Raw genomic sequence first — 22420 nt, forward strand, 5'->3', positions numbered from 1 at the left:
TTTGATTTTATTGTGATTTTTTAAAGCAAAACAAAATAACTGGTACAAATGCTTGGTGATCTGTTAGCTATTTGCACCAACTTTTAAATGTAAATATTCCGCTCCGGCAACGTTGTTCCTTTAAGTTAGTGCGTCTGCCTTGCTTTTGTAGCCGATATCAGACTCAGACAGGCACACAAGCAGAAGCAGACGCATTAAATCGTCTTTTCAGCGGTGTGCCGTGCACGGAAGTTTATAGTTAAATTATTATCAGAACTTAACACATTTCTGAGTCGAGGTTTGGATTTTCTGCACTTATCCCCACGGCTAGTTTGACCAAGTCATTTTAATTTCGCTATCGAAGCGTTTTTTAAGCGATTTAGCACAATGTCAGTGGCCTATGTGCAGCGAAACCGGCCTCAGCCAAGCACCCAACAAATACAGAAGGTGAGAGAGAGTGGAGAATAATTTTTTAAACCAAGCTCATCTCCTATTTTGTTGTTAGTTGTTGGACGAAAATAGTCAATTGATCCAGACGATTCAGGAATACCAAAACAAAGGAAAAGGGCAAGAATGCATGCAGTAAGTTCAGTCCTCACGGCATTATCAGTGATAAAATTGATTTTTTTTTCATAATTAAATGTACTTTATAGATTTCAACAGATGCTACACCGAAATCTCGTGTATCTAGCCTCCATGGCAGATTCCAATCAAAACATACACACTCTTCTGCCGGTGAGTTCTCAATCTTTTAGCTGTCAAAGGATTCCATTCAAATACATTTGCTTTACAATTTATTATTCATATTCATTGGTCAGGCTCCTGGAACAATGGCATCAAGTGGACAAGCACCACCAAATCAGCAACCTGGTGGTCCTCCTGACATGAATGCTTCATACAATGGGCCGCAGCAGGGTCCCCAGCATGGACCTCATGGACAGAATCCCCAACAGGGGCCTCCCACACCGCAGCCAGGTGGCTACCGCGGACCGCCGCCTCCCCAGCAGCAACCAATGCCTCCTAATCAACCCCAACAAAGTAAAGAACATAATAAAGGTTTTACAATCATATAACCTGATATAATATGTGTTTAGGACCAGGCCCAGGACAGCCCTACAGACCTGGTCCTCAAGGTTATCCTCCTCAACCTCCACATCAGTATGGTCCGCAGTATGGTCCTCAACCAGGAGCTCAGGTGGATATTACTTGCATTCACCATTGCACTAATTCTTACAAACTCACTTTCAAAACGTTTAAAAAGAATTGACCTTTCAAGAGGGTTGGTGGTTGGGTTAGAGTGAAAATTCCAGCTTCGCTGCCCTTGTGACGTAGAGGAAAGGTTCTAATGGGGTTTTTATGTTAAACGCATTTAGAATAGGGTGTAAGAAATTGATTTAACTGAAGTATTGCCATGACAAAATTTTGCGCAAATTCCGAAACAAGTCTGTTTTTTGATCAGATAACCACAAAGTGCGTTTAAGATGGATTTGTGTAAGGGTTTAAAGAAATAATCTACTTTCATAAGACGTATGTGTTAGACGTTATAACTCGGCGTCTATAAATGTACAGTATTAAGCCCAGCAGCTGAAAGCTGATGAAATATATCTAACATTTTCAACACAATATCCATTTTGCTGCACATTATTTGACATTTTTTTTTTTTTGGAAATTTACACTAAAAAGTTAGCTTGAGTTTCCCTAAAATTTTAGCAGCTGGGAACATTCTTTCAGGGTTGCGAAAAGGAGATGGGCCTTTGGCATCTCCTGAAAATATCACAACTTCCCCACTTGCTATTATTGTGTTGAATGCAACTTCCCAAGAGCTTGCTGGGAAAACAAAATACTGTATTTTATATTTTATTAACTCAGACTTGTTTCTTGAATTTAAAAAACTTCCAAATTTTGAACTTTCAATATTTCCCCTGCCTGTTCAATGAACATTTTGTTTGATTTTATTGAAAGTTTTTTATAAATACCTTGAACTCAAGAGTTTTCCCAATTGATGTTCCCATTCATTGTTCACAGAACTATCCCCCAAATCAGCAAGGCCCTCCAGGAAACTACCCTCCGCCATCTCAGCAGCAGATGCCTCCATCTCAGCCACATCCCCAAGGTCCTCCTCAGTCGCACAATCAAATGCCAACCCCCTCACAAGCACCTCCTCAGCCCAATCCTCAACATTCTGGTGGTCCTCCAAGCCAGCCATCTACCCCCCAGCCTAGTGGTCCGTCAGCCACTCCCCCACAGCAAAATCAGCCACCCCAACAACAGCAGCAGCAGCAGCAACAACAACAACAACCACAGCAGCAGCAACAACAACAACAACAGCCTTCCCAACAGCAGCAGCAGCAGCAACCCCCTCAGCAACCGCAACCACCCCAATCACAACAGCAGCAGCAGCAACAACCCCCGCATCAGCAGCCTCCGCCTCAGCAGCAGTCGCAACCTTCAGGCCCGCCCCAGCAAAATTATCCTCCTTCAGGCGGTCCTCCGGCCTCGCAAGGACCGCCAGGTCCACAGAATTACCAGGGTGGTCCTCCACCTTCAAATTACGGTCCTCCCCCTCCTAACCAGGGCGGCTCGCCGTACCCGCCTGGCGCCGGACCGTATGGTGGGGGCGGCGGCCCAGGCCAACCCCGCTATGAGCAAAACCCATCTCAGACGCCACCGTCGTCCAACACTCCGCCCACCGGCCAGTACCCGCCTCCTCCACAGGGACCCGCGGGGCAGCAGCCACAGCAGGCACCACCTCCTCAGCCACCGCAGCAGCAACAGCAGCAGCAGCCGTACACACCGACCACCTCGCAGGGCCCGGGCTACCCGCCCCCATCGCAAGGACCGCCTCCCTCCCAGGCTGGCCCTGCAGGCAGTCAGGCGCCAGGCAGCCCTGCCCCATACCAGCAAGGGCCGCCCCCGCAGGCGCAGCCCTACCCACCTTACGGTGGCCAGAGCCCATATCACGGCTACCAAGGCTACCAGGGTCAAGGTGGCTACGGATACCAGCAAGGCCAGTATCCGCAGGGACAGTACCCGCCATATCCACCGAACGCAAACGCTGCGGGATACAACCAACCCCCGCAGCAACCAGGTTCGCACACCTTCCTCGTTGATTCCTAGAAATCTGATTATTTTAATTCTACATTTTAGGAAGTGAAAGATATTGAATTATTGATGTGGTAATTATTTTTGTTTCAAACATGATTGCACAGGGGTTTTCCAAACAATAGCACTGCTTTAGTTTTCATTTCACATTTTTGCACTGCTGGAAAATTTTCCCTCAACTGGCAGGGATCATTGGCAGCATCATGATGGAAATATCTGCTCTCCTGCCATTTGTTTTGAGTTTGAATATTGTGGCTTGTTAGATATCAAATGGGTGCTCACTAGCCTCTGCATGCAGGGCCGATTTTTTGTTCAGTGGTTCATTTTTTAAATTATATATTCTCATGTTTATTTTATCTTAAGGTAGAGTATTAATAAGTAAAAAGTCATTAACAGATTACAAGATGTAATAAAAAATGCAAAATTGAAAAATGGTTGCCAGAATTTGGGGGCCAAGAATTTTAGGTAGGACTGTGTTCTTGCTTTCACAAATGATATTGATGTGAGGGTGTTTCATTTTGCATAAAACAATACACCCTCATAAATCCAACCTTATTCAGATATTTCAGGCGTTATTTTCACCACTGGTTTTGCAATTGATTACGAGTTGATTTTACCAATTTCTTGCAGATATTAGAGGATTTCTTTCGACAGTCACACTCTCTACTTGCTAGTTTGCACCTTTCCAGAATGCGTGAATGAATTTTACGAGACGAGTGACTAGCGTTTCATTAAAATACATCGATGCTAAAATTCCAATTATGCCATAGTTGGTGAAAAAATTCTGCTGTGTACTTTTTCTGCTCTCGATTTCGGTATACTTTTGTATCCATCCTTAACGCTTGTCAAGGTCATACGCAAAGAACTAACAAACTATTTTGTGCAAAAATTGCAAGTAAGAAATTGGTAAAAATTGATTTAAAAAAGAAATTAGTCCAATGCATTATTTTTTATTTGTTTGGTTTCTTGCAACCCTGATTAGAGGCCATTGTTAAAATTATTTCATTTGTGATTACTTGTTTTGGAGAAATTTTCTGAATTGAGTCTTATTGTTATCAAATTGGTTTGAAATTGGCTTTTTCGCGACAGTTGAATGCTTTTGTTTGAAGTGTTCGCATAATTAGTGAAATAAGTACGGTTGACTTAAGGACGCGCGTTGAATTGCAGGTCAAAGTTACGCTCCTCCCAGCAACGGTCCACCACAACAGGGCACACCGAATCAGCCGCCATCGTCGCAAGCCCCAGGAGCAACCCCTTACGCACCACCGCCTGCCAACCAGCCATACGCCCCACCCGCCCAAGGCGGGCCTGCAGGCTACGGACCTCCACAGGGTCCGGGACAGTACTCGCAGTACGGCCAGCCACCCCAGGGATATCCCCCGCAGGGACCTCCTCCGGCAGGCTACCCACCGCAGCAGTACAGCCGACCTCCTCCTGGGGGCCCGCAACAGCCGCCCCCGGCGGGAGCACCACCCCAGGGACAGTATTACGATCAAACTAGGTTCCAGGGCTACCAGCCACCTCCTCAGTAAGGACGCTTGCTTGCGGTTGACGACGCTGAACATTCCGAATGTAGCTTTTCGTTTTAGTGGTGATATATTTTTGTGTTGTACATTACTAAAATTTCTTAAATGCACATGACAGACAAAGTAACTTTTGTTTCACAATGTTAATTGCGTCGCTCTTTGTTTTACCTTCCTTTTTTTCGTGTAGATAATTAATAACACTGCTTTTATTTTTAAAGCAACTTAAATTGATACAATATTATGTGTTGACTCTATTTTTTTATCCTTTGACCTCTCAGTCTTAAACCGGGAATGAACTTAATTGCTTGTAACTTTGCTGTGAGCTCCCACTGCACAACTGGAAAGAAAACAGTGCTCATGCTGCAAAGATGCCCAGCTCATTCTAGGGCCAGAAGGTTTTGAACCTATTAGACACGTCTCATTGACAGTAAAAGGATTCTTACCATGCTAAAATAAACAGTTCCAGTGATTTTGAGAGCTATTAGCCACAAGCTTTCGAGATGACAATTTCTGATATATGTAGTCAATCAACATTCGTCAAGTCAACTGATAATCAGTTAATCAGAAGATGTTTCAAAGTTCATGACTTAGTAGTAAGTGTGATTTTATTATTGTGACTCAGAGAGATTTTCAAGACAGAATAGTCTTGGCGTACTTATATCTTGTATGTCTGGTGCAGGTACGGTTTTCCTGGCACTTAATCCTCAACGATTGATATTATGTGCCCAGTAGTTAGGCTGCGTCAAGTTTAGAATTCAGCTGTATTTTGTAATCAATAAATGCATCTTTGTTGTATTGATGTAAATCTCAGAAATTTTTGTGAAACATTTTTGATTGAAACAAAACCTCAGGTCTTTTAGATAGAATATATATTAATTTTATTTTACAAACATGGATAACATATTATTCAACTACACAAAATTATACTCAGACCTCAAAATCAAAGTAGCCTCAGAATTCGAATTTATTTTCGTTTGAATCATACCAGAAAGTCATACATCAGCTGCTGAAATGCAAATAATAAAATCATGGTGGAAGGTGTTGAAGTATTAAAAAATAAAAATTAGAGTCTTCTCGAAACAAATCAATCAGACGTTTTGTACTTGGTAACAAGTTTTACTTAATGGCACTACTTCGATACAAACCCAGTTTTATGGAAACGAAATAGCACTAAATTTGAACATGAAAATCTATAAGCTGAGACAGACAAGAGGGTGCGGCCGCCAGGCTGCGAGTCAGAATGCGACATTACGTTTGGCAATACTCTGCCCAGCAAGATAAAATGCACATTTCAATCTTACAGTTTGTGGACCAAGAGACATACAAGACCGGCGGCAGTGAATACGTCAAGTGGGGGACACAAACACATCGACTCTTTGTTGGTTTATTTGATGAACAAATGTGTATCAATTTTTGCTCATTGGTCAGCCTATATGAGTGAGCAGAGAATGTGACATAATATTATGACGCTCGTCAACTCAAATTTACTCCACTTTTGGGGACCGTTCTTATTCAACGCAACAAATTTTTCAGACGAGGGTGGACACTAATTGGCGTTGTTTCTTTCAATTTGTAAATATCACTAGTTGCAAATATATTGCTTTCAGCCTACGACGAAGTGGGAGACAAATTAATATTTTGTTAGTGAAACCAGTGATTTTTTAATAATTTTTCACTCATGTTGTCAATTTACTCGGCAGAGTGACACAATAAATTTTGTGCACGGGAAAATATCGGTGTAGCGACCGTCATTTATGAAAGTTTGTAAAGCAATGACAATGACACGCACAAATCGATGTACTTAATAATTTCTGAAAGTCCGAAATCTCTAAAATCTCTCCCTTTTCTTACTCCCCATTTTAAAGCACCGCATTTTGTTATAAAATTATGTACTTTAGCAAACTGAAAAGTGAAAATTTCAAAATTTTGGTGTTTGATTTACTGTGTCTGTTTCATTCAATTATCTGGTATCCTATAAACATTTAATATCAATTTCTCGGGACCATCCTGAAGATCGCTAACACATACATATTTCTACAATGCAAAAGGAACAGCAAGAGGTCCTGGGCGGGTGACACAAATCCATTATTAATTATATCGTGATCTCATACATAAAAGAGTTGTGGAAAGCAGGCGGTCCAGTTTAGGAAACACTTCAGTTGGGAAAAGTTTGATTTATTATCGATAGAACATATCGGCTTTGATCTGTTCGCGGTGAGAGGTGAATGAATAATCGTGGGAAAAAATATTGGAAATTAAAATGATATAGAGCTATCACAGTATTAGGGAATGTCTCTGTAAATGGTTAAATATTCTCCAACAATCATAATATATATCAACCATTCAAATGCACAAATCAATTTATCTTCATTAAAATAAGTAACAACTTTGGAAATATGAATTAAAATATAAGTGATTCAAATTGAGAGTTGTACACATTATTTAAAATATTGTTTAATCTCGTTATCACATGTATAGCTACCGGGAGTAGTTTGTATTACGAGATTGGAAACATTGATCGACATGAAATGACATTTTAATTATTTATTAATATAGTGGAGCGTCTCGTCTGTAAATGTATCTCATTCTTGTTCGTGGTCGGTAAACACGCAGCTGGTAGATAATGTATTTTATATGATCGACGCAATTGATCAAACTTTGATGAATTATCTTAATGATTGATATTTTGATTTCGAATTACAACATGGACGTCAATATATAACAATGCAAAATTTTTAAATATATATTTTATGTGCTATCCACACAAAATACAATTCTGGTAAAATGAGCAAAAGGTATAATATTTTAATGCGTTTAGAATTTAACACAAATATCATCTGGCGCGCAGCGCAGTTCACGCGTTGGAGAATATAATGGAAAATTTAAGTGTATAATTTTATTTTTATGTTTAATAATGGCAACGAGTATTTTGATTAAATTCGCACACAAATATCATGGCTTGAGTGGTACACACCTAATTTTGACGTGAACACGGCAAATGGGAGGACGACACAGGAGATGGGTACATCCACTTTTTGATATTGTATATAATTACAAGAGCTATGTTTGAAAATGACACTTTAAATTTGTTACATAACAATTTTCACACCGAGATTTGCGCTGTTTCGAGATTGTCATTTGGTTTACTCATTCAACTTTACCAACGAAATTGATTTGATTCGCGAGAAGTAGGGTTCTAACTTCATCAGATTGGTCATTATAGGAACTGCAGGAAAATCAAACATCAGAGCGTTGTGAAATGAAAAAATATAATCGTCTTTGATAGGAACGTGTGATAGGGTTTTGCAAGTTTCTGAAACGCTGGATTTGCACCTGTCGCGATATAAATGGGTTGCTGGCAATTTGGACACGTCGATTTGCATAAAATGTGACGCGAGACATCATTTTCGGTAGGTAGCGTTTTAAGTACGCAGTGTTTCTCGCCTTCGCGATACTTTCTAATTGTGGAAGCGTGGGAGTGCATCTCTCCTAAAAGGTCGAATTCAATTTGTGAGTAAGTGTGTCTGCGTGCTGATTAGTTGTTCAGCAGGCAGGCAGTCGGGCGGTTGGGCGAGTGATTTGTTCCATTTCAGCCGACTGATTCCACGAACTTAATACCTTATAGTTTCGCATGTGTATAAATATACGCTCATTCTTCAATTTATTTGATCCCGTGTAAGCTCATGCTATCAATAATTAAAAAAGGAAACTTGTGGCGTTAGCTCAAATGACTTATTGGGTTGAACATATGAACGCGCGCACTTGGTTTTTGAAAAACCAACAAAAAATCGAGATTCTTGTTAACAAAGCAAACTAAATCAGGCGGGTTTGCTTCTCAATTTTTTAAATCGATAAAATCGTTGCGTGAGTTTCTGAATTAAAATCGGCTATTTTAAAATGCCTTAGCATTTGCAACAAAATTAGTTCTGCCACATAAAATTACAATTATTTGATTCACGTTGAATGCCTGGAAAAGTATTATCGGCTCACGAGTAAGGTGCTCTGTGCTGAAAAAAAAGCTCAACAAAATGTGTATATGCACTGCACAAAGTCAGTTTCGCACAGAGCTGCGTGTGCAAAATTCAGTGAAGCTCAAACGCGCGGCACTCGAATCTGCCTGTGTTTGCCAACTGATCGGTCAGTCATTTCATTGATCGGGACGCCGCGAGGGTCAGTCTGTGTTGGTCGTTCCAGCCGGAGGGGAGGGACGAGGAGCGAGTTCAATATTTTATCAGATCAACTACGGACACGTTGATATGTCAACAACAATATATTGGGCAAAGCAAAGCGCTCAGTGGCAGAATCTCAAATATAACGAATCAGAGAGCTCAGTAATTATTACATCCAAGCAGTCAAAGGCAGATCACTTCTTCTTCTTCTTCTTTGCACACATACGACGAACAGTGTTTTTCCCTTAGAAATCCTCAAACTCTCTGACGTACTTGTTGGTCGACGAGGCCTTGATGGTCACCTCCTCATATGTGTCAAAGTTGGACGCGTCACCTGGGCTGCTGCACTTGGGTCGGAACGGCGGATCAGCTCGCCGGTGCAGAATCTGGTCCCAGTCAATCGGCCGGAACCATCGGTCACGCTTGATGTCGGCGGCGCCGTCCTTCAGGTTGCCAAACCGCCTTGACAGGTCAATCTGGATCAAAATTAAAACACGGAAATTTATGAATTCTAAGAGCTTAGTTTGACTGTAGAATTTTGTCATTTTACGATTAATTCAGTAAGTATGCTATCACAATAATGTTAAAAAAACTTTTTACGATATCCCGTCTTCCTGATTGTAAGCAAAATGTTACTATCGATACAGACACAATAAAAGAGAAAGAGAATAAAAGCGAAACATAAAGTAAATAAAACTGTATGGTTTAAGACAAACTGCGGATGGAGACAAGAGGATTTAGCGAGGCAATAAAATTTAATTTGCGTAGAAGCGTTACAGCCAGCAATAAAACTTGGTCTCGGCACCGCATCTCTGCGAGAGCATCTTTATAGCCCCTATTACCAGAAGAACCGAATTTCAAGAAGCTCTCAGTGAATGCAAACAGATCGTTGCTGCTTGCAATTAGACAACTCTGCTTAATCTGGATCGCTTTAGCTTCACAGCGACAATAATCGCAAAGCCGAGAGCAAAGAGATAAAAAAGCCTCTGCGCCTCTGTTTAAAAGTCCTTTTGAGCGGTGGCAACAAGTCGGATGCAAGTGACAACTAACTACTGAGAGTATTTTTTGCTGCGGAGCGCATTTCAAAACTGAAGGTTGTGTTGTGCTACTTCACGCGCGCAGATCAATAAAAGTAACAGACACGAGTGGCAGTTTAAAGGGAGAAAAGAATTCTAAATTTATTGATACATCGTAAAACAAAAAGGACGGGTGTGCAAAGGTCGTTCTCAGCAAGAAAAATAGACTTTTCATGTCGGACCGTTATATAAATCAGAGTTTACGGCGGGCGCACGCTCGTTTTGCATACTGTGTATGCTGAGAGAGCTAGCTAGTGTCAGGCTGTTCGCTCATCCGCATTTTGCATCAATAGCCTGCTATTTTTGAACACAGACACACGTTCCCTTAGATCAATGGTAAAAGTTGGATGGTGCTGCAGCACGAGTCCCGCACTAATGGGCAAAAAACAAGTGCTGCGGGGGAAACAGCGAACACACAGGCACGCACCACAATATAAAAGCCGTGTTATGTTATTGCGTTCGAGGAGAAAATCTGTCTGCGCGCGTGTCGTAAAAATCACTAAATCCGTATCACTTAATTTGAATAAGCGGTCTGGTTGTAAAAACACCTCTCTGGTTGACAGCAAATCAGTTTCGAAATTCTAACTTGCTGCCGAGTGAACTGCATTTTTATAAGGCGGGAAATAACGCAGGCTAGTTTGGACAAAATCATGAAACCTGAAGCCTTGAATATATCACTTATAATGTTGATTACACAGATTTTCTGTTGGTATAGAATTATAATTAATGTACATCGCGTGTATAATGTTGCAGTTTGTGTAGATTAATGGTTCAACGCCGAAAATATTTTTTTGCAAGGTGGTCCTTTTCTGGACTGGGCTTCTCCCACTGAGGCTCGAGAGCGCATATTATTCGATTGCGATGTTTTTGGGGAATTCGTCGCAATCAGGAAGCCGCTCATCTCAAAAGATATTAACCAATTAAAAACTAAATTTGAAGAAATTGTAAACAAACAATACCGCTTTCATAGATCAAAAAGTATCAATATTCGAATGAAATGAATATGATTATATTAAAATCTTGACTGAGAAATTCCCGATCATGCAGTTGAGTTAAGAGCAGAATCTTACCTGCAGAAGGTTTCTGATGAGCTCTTTGAGGTCAGTGCTGAAGTGTGGCGGGCAGCGGTACCTGCCGGACACGATTTTCTCGTAGATCTGCATTTGGTCCTTGGCATAGAAGGGCGGATGGCCCGCAGCCATTTCGTACAGCAGCACCCCAAACGACCACCAGTCGACCGAGCGGCCATAGCCCTTGGACAGGATCACTTCGGGCGCTAGGTACTCGGGGGTGCCGCAAAGCGTCCACGTGCGGCCCTCAATCATCTTGCAGAAGCCCAGGTCAGTTACCTGCACGTACCCGGTCGAGTCGATCAGGATGTTCTCGGGCTTCAGGTCGCGGTACACCACACCAAGGTAGTGCAGATATTCGAGCGCAAGGGCCACCTGTTAATTAAATGGCAGCAAGAGATGTTATTTATTAAAAAAGTTCAGAGTTGTTTTCTATCGCCAGCCAATAATTTATGCAAATATGTCGGACAAGATGCGTGAAACGACAACAGCATTATTGAGGGCAAATATTTGGAGCTGTTTTTGCCGTGCGATACCGATCCCAGAGGGTTTTTTTAAAACAGTGCAGGCTAGACAACCAGCGTGTCGTTTGTACTCTCCTGGTTGCCTATCTTGGATTTTTATGGATTTAACGCTGACGGCCAAAGGATGGAAATAATCATTTAGGAATTTTATTACGAGTCTGAAAACGGGGATTACTGAGCATCCTCGCTTGTTGCTTTGTTTGACGGTGGGAAATCGTTAAAAATAAGGACCCTAAGGTTTGAGGAAAGCACAACGTATTGTGTGTTCCTTTGTGCAAAAAAGAGCTTTGTGTGCGTGTTTTTTGTCTCTTTAGCTGCCCCATCATCACGAAGGCCCTGACGAGGGGTTAGAGGTCAGTAAATCAAGGGAAAATAAAACGGGAAAAAAGAAGAGACACATTTTTAAGGCAAAAGGGCGGTCCCTGTGAAAATTTGAGCGAGGACAAAATGCGTGCGCATTTCACAATCTAAATTACATCCGCCGCCCGGTAAGGAGAAAAAGTTTCATCAAGCCGGCAAGCAGGCATATTAGTATTTGCTCCGAGCTTTCGTCAGCAAAATGCGAGCTGGAGTTCATTAAATCCAGTGAGCGATGACTCGAAACATTTCCCTGTGCCTCGAAAGCAAGTTTCCAAAGAAGGCAAAAAATTAAAATATTCAGCCTCATGAGCCTATTGTGACTCGAGTCAAAACAGAGACATTCAGAAATGACGCGGCACAAAGGCTTTTTTTAATTCAGCGCTGAGAAAACCAATAAACCAATGCATAATATATAGCGCTTTTGTTTAACGTGAGCAACCTAGAATTTTATTTCCAGCTCTTCCGTCAAATGTCACTCTCTTTGTACTCGTCAACGCAAAGGTTACCAGGCACAATGTGTGTCAGTAAGAATAATGCAAAAATTATAACCGAGCCCCGAGCCGCGCCTTCTTGCGAAGCGAACATTTACATGCTGAAAGGAGTAATAATTCTACTTTTTGACTTTAATCAAACCGTTTAATTTTTAATCGCAATCGAGTAAAAAATGATGATGAGTGATGAATTCTGAAAAACCCGGACAGACCAAAGAATCTATAGGAGCATTCAACGACACAATACAAAAACTTATTATTATGTCACTTAGTGCGTTGAAAGGCTTCCGAGTATTTATACGCACGCACCTGGACTCACTGTTTTCATATTCTGCCTGTCCTGATTCTCTTCAAAATCCACCCTCTTGTTATATCAAGATATTGAACAATTACAGAAAAAACGATCTAAAAAAATAAGTTATTTTTTGAAACCACATAAATCAATTGGTTTCGTCAAAGAGAAAACAATATCTTAATCAACATGGTAAGTCCTGACAATATTTTTAAACGCGTTCATGAACGAACTTTAACGAACTTAAATAACTGAACGAAATTTAATTCATGATAATATAAACGGTAAGAACACGAGGTACAAAATTATGATTTTAAGGCCGATTTAGAGAAATCCAACCAAAGATTAAATTACAGAACTTTTTATTTTGATATATATAAGAAAACATGATTTCGCGAATTTAGAAATTCATAATTGTTCGTGAAAACTGCTATGTATGTTTATAATTTTATTTTTTGATATTCACCTGAGCACCGTAGAATCTGGTCTGCACCTCGCTGAACTTGCCCTGCCGGCGCAAGTGGGTGAACATTTCGCCGCCCGAGATGAAGGGCAGGACGAGGTACAAGTTGTCGTTGTCCTTGAAGCTGAACTCGAGGTGCACGATGAACGGGTGCCGAATGCACTGCAGGATGCGCTTCTCGTTCAGCGTGTGCTCCACCTGCTTCATCTTGACAATCTTCTGCTTCTCCAGCAGCTTCATCGCGTAGAATTGCTTGCTCGAGCGGTGGCGAACCAGCATCACCCGTCCGAACGAGCCGGTGCCCAGTGTCCGCAGGCGGTCGAAGTCTTCGAGGTGGCAAGCCGGCGGGTGCGACTTGCCCTCCCAGCGTGCCATGAAGTCATTCTTGGCCTCGGAGAGGAACTTGTCGCCTGCACCGCCGCCCCCGGTGCTCCACGGGGGTGGCGAGCGAGCCTTCTGGTTTCTGTCCTTGTCGCTCGACAGATCATACCGGTAGCCACTGGCCGAACCCTCCGAGCCTCGAACCATCATCGCCAGCAATCTCGCGCGTTCACTCACGGACACTCAGCCTTCTTGTGCTGCACCGCTACCACCATGCAATCGATCCGCAGCCGAACGACTCGCTGCTAACAGGTTCACCAACGAGTTCACCGTTCACCTACTAGGCTGCTGCTCTTCTTGCTCTTGCTCTCCTCTCTCCTCCTCTCCCTTCGCTCAGGCCCGCGGCTTCGTACTTCCGCCACGTGAGGCGCTTCCGCTGCAGTAATAACAAATCTTTGCCTGATGCTTGAATGTGCTTGACAATAATCTGCTTGAGCGTTGGGCGGTTTACCGGTTTGTTTGAAGTTCGAAAAATTCTTTTGTAAAATCTTGTTGACAACGCTCTACTTTCTTACTTTTATCTGAAAATTTTAACTTCTTGTATACAGTGAAGAAGATTTTTTTAAGTTTTTTATATTATTCTTTTAAATTACATCGTTCTGTAAGCAGTTTGTGGAGTTCAAAACACCGGTTATCAATTATTTGCCGGCACCGGTTTTAATGTTGTTTTGCTGGATCTTGTGTTGTTGTTTGGCCCCTGCCTGCTCAGAAAAGATTTGATACAAGGACCCAAAGTTTCCAAAATCTCGTTGAAGGAAATTTTTCCACGAAAAAATGATCTCGCCTGTACGAGCAGAGTTAGCAGAGCTGAGGAATCATTTTAAGAAAAACAAGAAAATCCGGGATTACCAGGCGCACACCTCCAAAGTTCATTCGGTGGGCTGGAGTTGTGACGGGAGAAGACTAGCCTCCGGTTCCTTTGACAAAAGTGTCACTGTTTTTACACTGGACAGAGACAGATTGGTATGCCAAATATTAATACATACATAGTTAACAAATTTTAGTTTTGAAATAAAATAAAAAAAATTTTTAGAGCAAGGAGCACAACTTCACAGGGCACGATGGAAGTGTAGACCAGATCTGCTGGCACTCCAGCAATTCAAACCTGCTAAGTACCGCCAGTGGGGACAAAACTGTCCGTATATGGGACTCAAGATCAAAGAAGTGTGTGACTAAGATCAATACAAAAGGTATTTACTTCATATTTAATTAATTTGGATTATATAAATATGTAGTAAACTTTTCACTGTCTCTGCAGGTGAAAACATAAACATCACCTGGTCTCCTGATGGCAGTACAATCGCTGTTGGCAACAAGGAAGATCTTGTCACTTTCATTGACACTCGAACAGACAAAATTAAAGAAGAGAAGCAGTTCCGGTTCGAGGTCAACGAGATATCATGGAACAAGCAAGGCGACTTATTTTTCCTGACAAACGGCCAAGGCTGCATTAATATCTTGAGGTTGATATACAGTGCCCAAAAATATATAATATATTTTTCTTTGATATATCTAACTTAATCCAGCTATCCAAGCCTGGAACTTCGTCATGTACTTCAATGCCACCCAGGAACTTGTATTTGCATCGAATTTGATCCCACTGGTAAATATTTCGCCACTGGCTCAGCAGATGCTTTGGTGTCCCTATGGGATGTCAGCGATCTGGTTTGCATGAGGACATTTCAGAGGTGAATTTCATCTAAGTTTATTCATCTTACAAATTAAAAAAAAACATGTCTGTAAAACAGGTTAGACTGGCCAGTACGAACTCTGAGCTTCAGTCACGATGGAAAACTTTTGGCCTCTGCGTCTGAAGATTTGATCATCGATATAGGTGATGTTGAGTCAGGAGAAAAAGTTACAGAGATAGCTGTGGAAGCAGCCACGTTCACAGTTGCATGGCACCCAAAGCAGTACTTGCTGGCCTTCGCTTGTGATGACAAACAGGAAAGATATGAGAGGAAAGGAGGAGCAGGCACTGTCAGATTGTTCGGCTGCTTTGGTAGTAATGAATAATTTTGAAATTTACATCAACCTGCTTGTTTCAATTTACCATCAAATTGTGCAGTTTGGTAGACACTTTGATCATGTTAGGTGGAAAAAGAATGTCTAATTTTATACAAATATTTCATTTATTTTCATCAAATCATTTCATACAGTTATTACCTCCGAGTCATTCCACGCTGAAATCATTAATACTGATTAATTCTAATTTAATTTTGAGATGGAGTGGATTTCAAAACTTAATTCACCAATGCCAATCACTGTAATTCATCATAATTGTATTTTGGACCACAAATTTTTAAGCTAAATTCTAATTGATTACATTTAATAAAAATAGTTTATTTAGCAGCTAGTACGAGACACGCTTTTTACAAGTGCTAAATAACAAAACAAAAGAGGAAGTGACTTAAAGCAGCAAAAAATTGAACAACAGCACAGACCAGAATGAAAACAGTGCTATCTAGCACAAAATATATGTAGGAAAAAATAAACTGAGCTGGAATTTCCAACATCTAGAACTTTTTGGTCTGGAAATATCTTAAGAGCAGCGTCGGCGTTAAATCCATTTTGATTGATCATGTTGCATCCGAAGTCCCATAAAATTGAAGAGAGATTTCACTCGGGCTCTCGGATCCTGCTTGGTTAGCTGCATTCTCTTTGCCAGAGCTTTGGCAAGAGGGTCTGCATTGTGATCATACTTTTGCTTTAGCACAATTGCCACATTTGGATGACTCTTCTCAATATGCTTTTCAAGCTTGACTTTTGACCCAAACGATTTTGAGCAGGATTGACACGCAACCTTTCCAGAACCGTTCTGGGCGAGATCACTCTTTTTGGGGTTGGGGTCCTTGACACAGTCTCCCTTCTTTTTCCTGGAGGCTATAAGGAACTTGTGGTTATCTTCTCCGTTTCCTTTCACAAAATTCATCAGGTTTGGGTCCACTCGGTGCTCCATTTGAGCGTGGATCTTCATGTCTATGTTAGACGCGAACCTTACACTGCAGAGCGGGCATACATGTGGAAAGTTTATTACGTTGTGGCGTCTCTTGCGAGTTGCTACTTTGGACAGTCTTTGCAGGTTCACAAAAGGTTGGTTCAGGATGATGTCTTGGTGCTCGACACTCAGTTTTCTCAATAGGCACTTTTTATTAGCATGCGCGTCAGCATCCAAATGTGTAACAATCCTTGTATTACAGTCGGGGCACACAGTAGTGTCATCTAAGTTGTCTGGAAAAAATATTCGTTAATGAACTGGCAAATCAGAAATTAACAAACTCACTTTCTACATCAAGGTCACTGCTGACTTCGTCATTCTTCTCCACAAAACATATTTCACTGGAAAATGAGGACGAGCAGCTAAAGTAGTCTTCATCCTCAATTTTTTTGTTCCCATTTTTAGGGTAGCTCAATTTTTCCTTTCCGAAGTTCAATTCTATATTGCTAGAGTGTTTGCCCTTCTTTTCTGGGGTGAGCGTGCTCAAGTCTATGTTGTGAGCTAGTTTGAAATGCGAGAAGAGGTACGATTTTCGGGAGAATTCCGCGTCACATTTCAGGCACTTGATGGAGAAATGCACATCTTCATCTTCCTCAGATTCTTCAGAATGGACAGATCTCACATCCTCGTCTCCGCTCATTTTGTTGCTTAGTGGCTTACAAGCGGCCAAATTCCTTTTCTTTGGAGAGGCCTCATCACTTTCTAAACATCCAAGAGAGTAACATTTAAATAAAAGTGCATAGTGAACACGGTCGCGTGCTAACCTGTTGGGGCGGTTGCCAACGACTGCCTCGATTTAGCAGTCGATCTTGTCTGTTTTGCGGCCCCTTCGGCTTCTGCTGCTTGCAAGACTGTGACTGTGGAACGACGTGTCTGCCTCATAATGCTCTTTGGGCTGCAGCCTCAAGCTAGCTAGGGAAATTCCCGAAATTCCTTTCCTCCTAAACCATCTAGTTCTTGTAGAATCGTGTTTAAAAACAAAGGAAACAAACACCTGGTCACGCTGGTGGGCGGCGTCTGCTATGAATTTGGCGGCCAATCTGCTGGCGGTAACTCAGCGATGACTGTGTTTTGTTTTTTGCTTCATTTCTCTATTCATATTACCCAAATAATTGCTTATCCCCAATATCCCCATAAATAGACGAAATTATGAAATGAAACTACAGAAAATAAATTGTTTGTTCAAGTCAAATTGAATATTTGATCTCCAAGAAAATTTCCAGACCAATATTTAATTTAAGGCATCTAAAGTCTAAAGCAATTTAATACATAAAAGTATTAGGAATCATTATTTTATAATTAAATATGGCTCAATTATTATAAAATTCATTTATAAATCAAATTTTATTGAAACGATGAATAACACGGTCCCTCTAACACCTCTAAAATTATAATTTAAACATTTATTTTTAAATTTAGTCAACTTTGTGAATTTTGATTACACTTGTGGCAAACAAAATTATGTCATATTATGTATATAATGTTCCTTTGGTTCGTTTGATGCGAGAAAGTTTTTGCTGGCCCTAATGATAAACGCAGGTATAGGAGATAACAATTAAGGGCTAAACATGCTAGAAAACGCGTGATAAAAATGACAGTGATCGTTAATTGAAGAAGACTGAGCCGAATCATCAAACGCATGAAACGCGTTATCAACAAACGAACAAACGCTATCACAAAAAAGCAAACAATTGAGAAACATAACATTATGCACGAAAAGAAGTCCAGCTATGCAGCCATTCATTTATTTACTTATATAATTTCAAAATTTTCTGTTTACAATTGGTTAAAAACGTCTATATTAGCGAGTTGTGATGTTAAAGTCGTTCTGTTATTAAAATAGAGAAAATAGAGTGTGTCAGATATGAGTTTAAAAGAATCGTTGAATTCAACAGTTTTTGTGTTTTGTACGCCCAGAGAGTTAAATAACATTTCATTTTCTACAGTTAATTTCTTAATTTTCATTATGGAGAAAAAGGCTGCAAAAATTACAAAAATAAGCTAAAATCAAATATAATTTTTTTTATAATTTCTGCAACGCGTATTACCCACATTACACACACAAACCTAATTGATATCTACAACTAAAATTTGTTTTAAAAATGGCCAAAATTCAGAATATTATAATACAAGCTAACCACATTTAAAAAATGTTTCTTTGCTATAAAGTAAATAAATATTTCAACCTAATAACCCATAGTTGGATTAATATTTAACTCATTAATAAGGTAACAGAATATCGACGGAGTAAGGAGTAATATAGAGAATTTTGTTATTTTTTAATTTCAAAATGTGTATTTCCGTGCAATCAAATTTCAACCAACCGCGGGTTGCACCAAATTATGAAAATATGCTCTTCAGAACCGTCTAGATTTTGATACTTGACAGGCGCCTGTTAAAACACACCACTTTTAGGCATGCACTTCGTTCAAAAAAGGATGACTTTGCTTATTTTTTATTACATAATGGTTCATCAGCTTTATCACCAAGCGCCGCACCTGAAAAAGCATCACGTCATCTCGTCTATATAAAAGCAAACAGCACCTCATGCTTGACAGTCAGAAGTGAAAAGCTTCGCGTTGCTTACACACAGACAAAACTGAATAGAAGAAATGGCTGCAGCTGAAATTCCCAGTGTAAAACTGTTGGACGGCACTTCAATTCCCGTTCTTGGCTTGGGAACCTGGAAGGTTATTTCTCTTTCAATTTTTCATTATAAGTTTTTATAAAATTAAAATGTTCGAAATATTCAGTCTAAGCCTGGTGAGGTGAAAGCTGCAGTTGAAGCTGCGATTTCTGCTGGTTACCGGCACATCGACTGCTCCCCGGTGTATGAAAATGAAGTAGAGGTGGGTGACGCGATCGCGGCCAAAATTAAAGACGGCACTGTCACCAGGGAAAAGCTTTACATCGTCAGTAAGGTGAGCGATTTGGGAATTTCAATTTTATCTTCGAGAATAACTTTCAAATTATTTTAAGTTGTGGCAAACTTATCACGAGCCAGATGATGTCGAGGCAGGACTAAAAGTCACCCTGAAAGACCTTCAGGTGGAATATCTGGACTTATATCTGATGCACTTCCCTATTGGGTTTAAAGTAGGAAATATTTTTTGAAAGAAATTGCCTTTTCCTCACGGTTTTATTTATTTAAAAGCAACAATCTGGACATACGTCTGCTCGTGATGCAAACAACCAGATTATCACTACCGACAGGGATTACGTTGACACCTGGAAAGCGATGGAAAAGTTGGTGGAGAAGAAATTAGTTCGCTCGATCGGAGTTTCCAATTTCAATGAGAAGCAAATTGATCGCATCCTGGAAAACTGCACCATCAAACCCGTCACAAATCAAGTAATACTCTATGGTGTAAAACACGTAATTTATTTACGTGATTTGAAATTTATTTTACAGGTCGAGTGTCACCCGTACTTCAATCAAAAGCCTCTCTCAGATCACTGTGCGAACAAGGGTATAATTTTAACGGCCTACAGTCCATTCGCGAGTCCAGACAGATCGTGGGCGAGTCCAGATGAGCCAAAACTGCTTGAAGATCCTGCACTAGTGGCTGTCGCCAAGAAATACAACAAAACGGTGGCAAATATTTTGCTCCGTTATCAAGTAAGTAATTTGTAATGTTATGATTAGCAATAATGTTTGAAATTTGACCTGCATTATTTAATAGATTGAGCGGGGTCACATAACCATTCCTAAGTCGGTCTCGCCAGATAGAATCACGCAGAACAAACAAATTTTCGACTTCAAATTGGAGCCAAGTGACATTTCGCAAATTGAAAAGTTGAATAGACCTGATGGCCGCGTAATCCTGATGTCTTTGTGAGTTTCGCCCATTTTACATTCCAGGAAAAATTATGCATTTTCATCATATTTCAGCTGCAAGGACCACAAATACTACCCTTTCTAGAGTTCATTTCTTGGCAAGAAAAACTGCTGACTTGAAAACCAAAAATGAACAACCTGCTGTTTTAAATTTACTTTATCAATTTGGAACCCCAACAGAAATGGATGCTATTTGCTTATGAAAATAAAAGATTGAAAATAAGCTCATAATTTTCTTTAAAAAACCTTATAAATAATCATCATACTAAGCTGTTATAATATTTAGCCGAAACACAGAGAAAATTATATTATTATGTTAAAAAACGCTAAATCAAAACAAAAGAAATGTGTACAGAAGATCGATTAGAATTTTTAATACTATCCTCTCTTCTCTGTCATACTATTATATATAATGGGACAAACCGCGCTTATCAAGCGACATCGCAAATACAAAAATCTAATCATCTCAGCGATAAAAGCAAAAAAAACACCTTGTTACTAGCAGTCGTCAGATGTGAAAAAGCTTCGCATTGCTCACACACACCTAAACTGAATAGAAGAAATGGCTGCAGCTGAAATCCCCAGCGTGAAGCTATTGGATGGCACTTCAATTCCTGTTCTTGGCTTGGGAACCTGGGAGGTTGATTTTCTTTTAATTACCGAATATGAGATTTTAACCCATAATATTTCAGTCGAAGCCCGGTGAAGTGAAAACTGCTGTTGATGCTGCGATTTCTGCTGGTTACCGGCACATTGACTGCTCCCCGACGTATGGAAATGAAGCAGAGGTGGGTGATGCGATTGCGGCCAAAATTAAAGACGGCTCTGTCACCAGAGACCAGATGTATATCGTCAGTAAGGTGAGTGATTCGGTGATTTCCATTTTACTTTCGAGAATAACTTTAAATTATTTTAAAAGTTGTGGCAAACTTATCACGAGCCAGACGATGTCGAGGAAGGGCTGAGAGCCACCCTCAAGAACCTTCAGGTGGAATACTTAGACTTGTATTTGATGCACTTTCCAATTGGATTCAAAGTAACAATATCAATACGTTGGATTGATTTATTCATTTCTATTTTTAATTCTTTGAAGCAACAATCTGGACTTGTACCTGCTCATGATGCAAACAACCAGATTATCACAACTGACAGGGATTACCTTGATACCTGGAAAGCGATGGAAAAGTTGGTGGAAAAGAAATTAGTTCGCTCAATTGGAGTATCTAATTTTAACGAAGAGCAGGTAGATCGCATCTTGGCGAACTGCACCATCAAACCGGTCACAAATCAAGTAATATATTATTTTAACATAATATTTTTTTCCAAATTTCAATTTGTTTGAAATTTTATTTATTTTACAGGTCGAGTGTCACCCGTATTTTAATCAAAAGTCTCTTTCGGAGCACTGCGCAAAGCGGGGTGTAATTGTGACAGGCTACAGTCCATTCGCGAGACCAAGCAGGTCGTGGGTAGGTCCTGACGAGCCAATTCTGCTTGAAGATCCTGCACTGGTGGCTATTGCCAAAAAATACAACAAAACAGTGGCCAACATCTTGCTCCGCTATCAAGTAAAATTTTATTTTTATATTGATATGTATTCAAACAATATTAAATTCTACTTTTATTACTTTAAGATCGATTGCGGTCACATAACCATTCCAAAGACGGTTTCGCCAGAGAGGATGAAACAGAACAAACAAATTTTCGACTTCAAATTGGACCCAAGTGACATTTCAGAAATTGAGAAGTTGAACAGACCTGATGGTCGCATATATCGACTAGCCCTGCTGTCTTTGTAAGTGCAACAAAAGCAAAAATATTTTTTCTTAACATTCTCTCTTTTTTGCAGCTGCAAAAACCATAAATACTATCCTTTTTAGAGCTTCTGTGGTGAGGGCAATCACCGGAATAGAAGTGACAATAAGTTGACGAAAATTTGTGGCCAGTAGTTGCATCCTTAATATTAAATGTGAGGTGTGCGAAAATCGTGAATGTCTAATTTACCTCAATTTCAAATTTTTTGAGGAGTTATTAAATTTATTACAGTTAATGGGTAAAAGGAGTAAATTTGATAAAAATAGGGAATTATTCTCATTTAACCTTTTCTACCAATTTATATATTTTGACATCTTATATATTTTGAATAATATA

General features: G+C 40.3%; 6 protein-coding genes across 6 annotated transcripts; 4 read left to right on the forward strand and 2 right to left on the reverse strand.

Moving 5' to 3' along the window:
* Positions 1 to 17: 17 nt before the first annotated feature.
* On the forward strand, positions 18 to 5421 carry LOC135948343 (basic salivary proline-rich protein 1-like). Its single transcript, XM_065497569.1, has 7 exons — positions 18 to 426; positions 485 to 561; positions 633 to 714; positions 798 to 1017; positions 1074 to 1174; positions 2005 to 3067; positions 4249 to 5421. The coding sequence occupies exons 1-7, from the start codon at positions 367 to 369 to the stop codon at positions 4611 to 4613; spliced, it is 1968 nt and encodes a 655-aa protein (XP_065353641.1). The 5' UTR covers positions 18 to 366; the 3' UTR covers positions 4614 to 5421.
* Positions 5422 to 5459: 38 nt separating this feature from the next.
* LOC135948345 (cAMP-dependent protein kinase catalytic subunit alpha-like) lies at positions 5460 to 13820 on the reverse strand. The gene is made up of 3 exons (XM_065497571.1): positions 13056 to 13820; positions 10923 to 11297; positions 5460 to 9252 (listed from the first exon to the last, which is right to left on the reverse strand). Exons 1-3 carry the CDS (start codon positions 13581 to 13583, stop codon positions 9022 to 9024), a joined length of 1134 nt encoding a protein of 377 aa, XP_065353643.1. The 5' UTR covers positions 13584 to 13820; the 3' UTR covers positions 5460 to 9021.
* A 312-nt stretch (positions 13821 to 14132) lies between these two features.
* On the forward strand, positions 14133 to 15467 carry tex (THO complex 3 homolog tex). The gene is made up of 5 exons (XM_065497572.1): positions 14133 to 14396; positions 14467 to 14623; positions 14692 to 14896; positions 14960 to 15121; positions 15182 to 15467. Exons 1-5 carry the CDS (start codon positions 14208 to 14210, stop codon positions 15447 to 15449), a joined length of 981 nt encoding a protein of 326 aa, XP_065353644.1. The 5' UTR covers positions 14133 to 14207; the 3' UTR covers positions 15450 to 15467.
* A 79-nt stretch (positions 15468 to 15546) lies between these two features.
* Positions 15547 to 17397, reverse strand: LOC135948344 (uncharacterized). Its single transcript, XM_065497570.1, has 3 exons — positions 17196 to 17397; positions 16717 to 17133; positions 15547 to 16664 (listed from the first exon to the last, which is right to left on the reverse strand). Exons 1-3 carry the CDS (start codon positions 17311 to 17313, stop codon positions 15994 to 15996), a joined length of 1206 nt encoding a protein of 401 aa, XP_065353642.1. The 5' UTR covers positions 17314 to 17397; the 3' UTR covers positions 15547 to 15993.
* Positions 17398 to 18969: 1572 nt separating this feature from the next.
* LOC135934024 (aldo-keto reductase family 1 member B1-like) lies at positions 18970 to 20492 on the forward strand. Its single transcript, XM_065475524.1, has 7 exons — positions 18970 to 19121; positions 19185 to 19352; positions 19411 to 19527; positions 19586 to 19783; positions 19844 to 20050; positions 20115 to 20266; positions 20324 to 20492. The coding sequence occupies exons 1-7, from the start codon at positions 19044 to 19046 to the stop codon at positions 20352 to 20354; spliced, it is 951 nt and encodes a 316-aa protein (XP_065331596.1). The 5' UTR covers positions 18970 to 19043; the 3' UTR covers positions 20355 to 20492.
* A 278-nt stretch (positions 20493 to 20770) lies between these two features.
* Positions 20771 to 22254, forward strand: LOC135942113 (aldo-keto reductase family 1 member B1-like). Its single transcript, XM_065488067.1, has 7 exons — positions 20771 to 20909; positions 20962 to 21129; positions 21189 to 21305; positions 21363 to 21560; positions 21631 to 21837; positions 21904 to 22064; positions 22119 to 22254. Exons 1-7 carry the CDS (start codon positions 20832 to 20834, stop codon positions 22147 to 22149), a joined length of 960 nt encoding a protein of 319 aa, XP_065344139.1. The 5' UTR covers positions 20771 to 20831; the 3' UTR covers positions 22150 to 22254.
* Positions 22255 to 22420: the final 166 nt, after the last annotated feature.

The sequence above is a fragment of the Cloeon dipterum genome, chromosome 1, assembly GCF_949628265.1.
Source record: "Cloeon dipterum chromosome 1, ieCloDipt1.1, whole genome shotgun sequence".
NCBI classification, from domain to species: Eukaryota; Metazoa; Arthropoda; class Insecta; order Ephemeroptera; family Baetidae; genus Cloeon; species Cloeon dipterum.

Excerpts from the sequence above, each read along its gene's own strand:
- LOC135948343 (XM_065497569.1), top strand. The coding sequence starts at position 367 with ATGTCAGTGGCCTATGTGCAGCGAAACCGGCCTCAGCCAAGCACCCAA. Across the intron at positions 562-632 it reads AAAGGGCAAGAATGCATGCA|ATTTCAACAGATGCTACACC; the intron begins GTAAGTTCAGTC and ends TGTACTTTATAG. Across the intron at positions 1,175-2,004 it reads GTCCTCAACCAGGAGCTCAG|AACTATCCCCCAAATCAGCA; the intron begins GTGGATATTACT and ends CATTGTTCACAG.
- LOC135948345 (XM_065497571.1), bottom strand. The coding sequence starts at position 13,583 with ATGATGGTTCGAGGCTCGGAGGGTTCGGCCAGTGGCTACCGGTATGAT. Across the intron at positions 11,298-13,055 it reads CCAGATTCTACGGTGCTCAG|GTGGCCCTTGCGCTCGAATA; the intron begins GTGAATATCAAA and ends TTTAATTAACAG. Across the intron at positions 9,253-10,922 it reads TCATCAGAAACCTTCTGCAG|ATTGACCTGTCAAGGCGGTT; the intron begins GTAAGATTCTGC and ends ATTTTGATCCAG.
- tex (XM_065497572.1), top strand. The coding sequence starts at position 14,208 with ATGATCTCGCCTGTACGAGCAGAGTTAGCAGAGCTGAGGAATCATTTT. Across the intron at positions 14,624-14,691 it reads GACTAAGATCAATACAAAAG|GTGAAAACATAAACATCACC; the intron begins GTATTTACTTCA and ends CTGTCTCTGCAG. Across the intron at positions 15,122-15,181 it reads TGCATGAGGACATTTCAGAG|GTTAGACTGGCCAGTACGAA; the intron begins GTGAATTTCATC and ends TCTGTAAAACAG.
- LOC135948344 (XM_065497570.1), bottom strand. The coding sequence starts at position 17,313 with ATGAGGCAGACACGTCGTTCCACAGTCACAGTCTTGCAAGCAGCAGAA. Across the intron at positions 17,134-17,195 it reads GTTGGCAACCGCCCCAACAG|AAAGTGATGAGGCCTCTCCA; the intron begins GTTAGCACGCGA and ends TTGGATGTTTAG. Across the intron at positions 16,665-16,716 it reads CAGTGACCTTGATGTAGAAA|ACAACTTAGATGACACTACT; the intron begins GTGAGTTTGTTA and ends TATTTTTTCCAG.
- LOC135934024 (XM_065475524.1), top strand. The coding sequence starts at position 19,044 with ATGGCTGCAGCTGAAATTCCCAGTGTAAAACTGTTGGACGGCACTTCA. Across the intron at positions 19,122-19,184 it reads TTGGCTTGGGAACCTGGAAG|TCTAAGCCTGGTGAGGTGAA; the intron begins GTTATTTCTCTT and ends CGAAATATTCAG. Across the intron at positions 19,784-19,843 it reads TCAAACCCGTCACAAATCAA|GTCGAGTGTCACCCGTACTT; the intron begins GTAATACTCTAT and ends TTTATTTTACAG.
- LOC135942113 (XM_065488067.1), top strand. The coding sequence starts at position 20,832 with ATGGCTGCAGCTGAAATCCCCAGCGTGAAGCTATTGGATGGCACTTCA. Across the intron at positions 21,130-21,188 it reads AGATGTATATCGTCAGTAAG|TTGTGGCAAACTTATCACGA; the intron begins GTGAGTGATTCG and ends TTATTTTAAAAG. Across the intron at positions 21,561-21,630 it reads TCAAACCGGTCACAAATCAA|GTCGAGTGTCACCCGTATTT; the intron begins GTAATATATTAT and ends TTTATTTTACAG.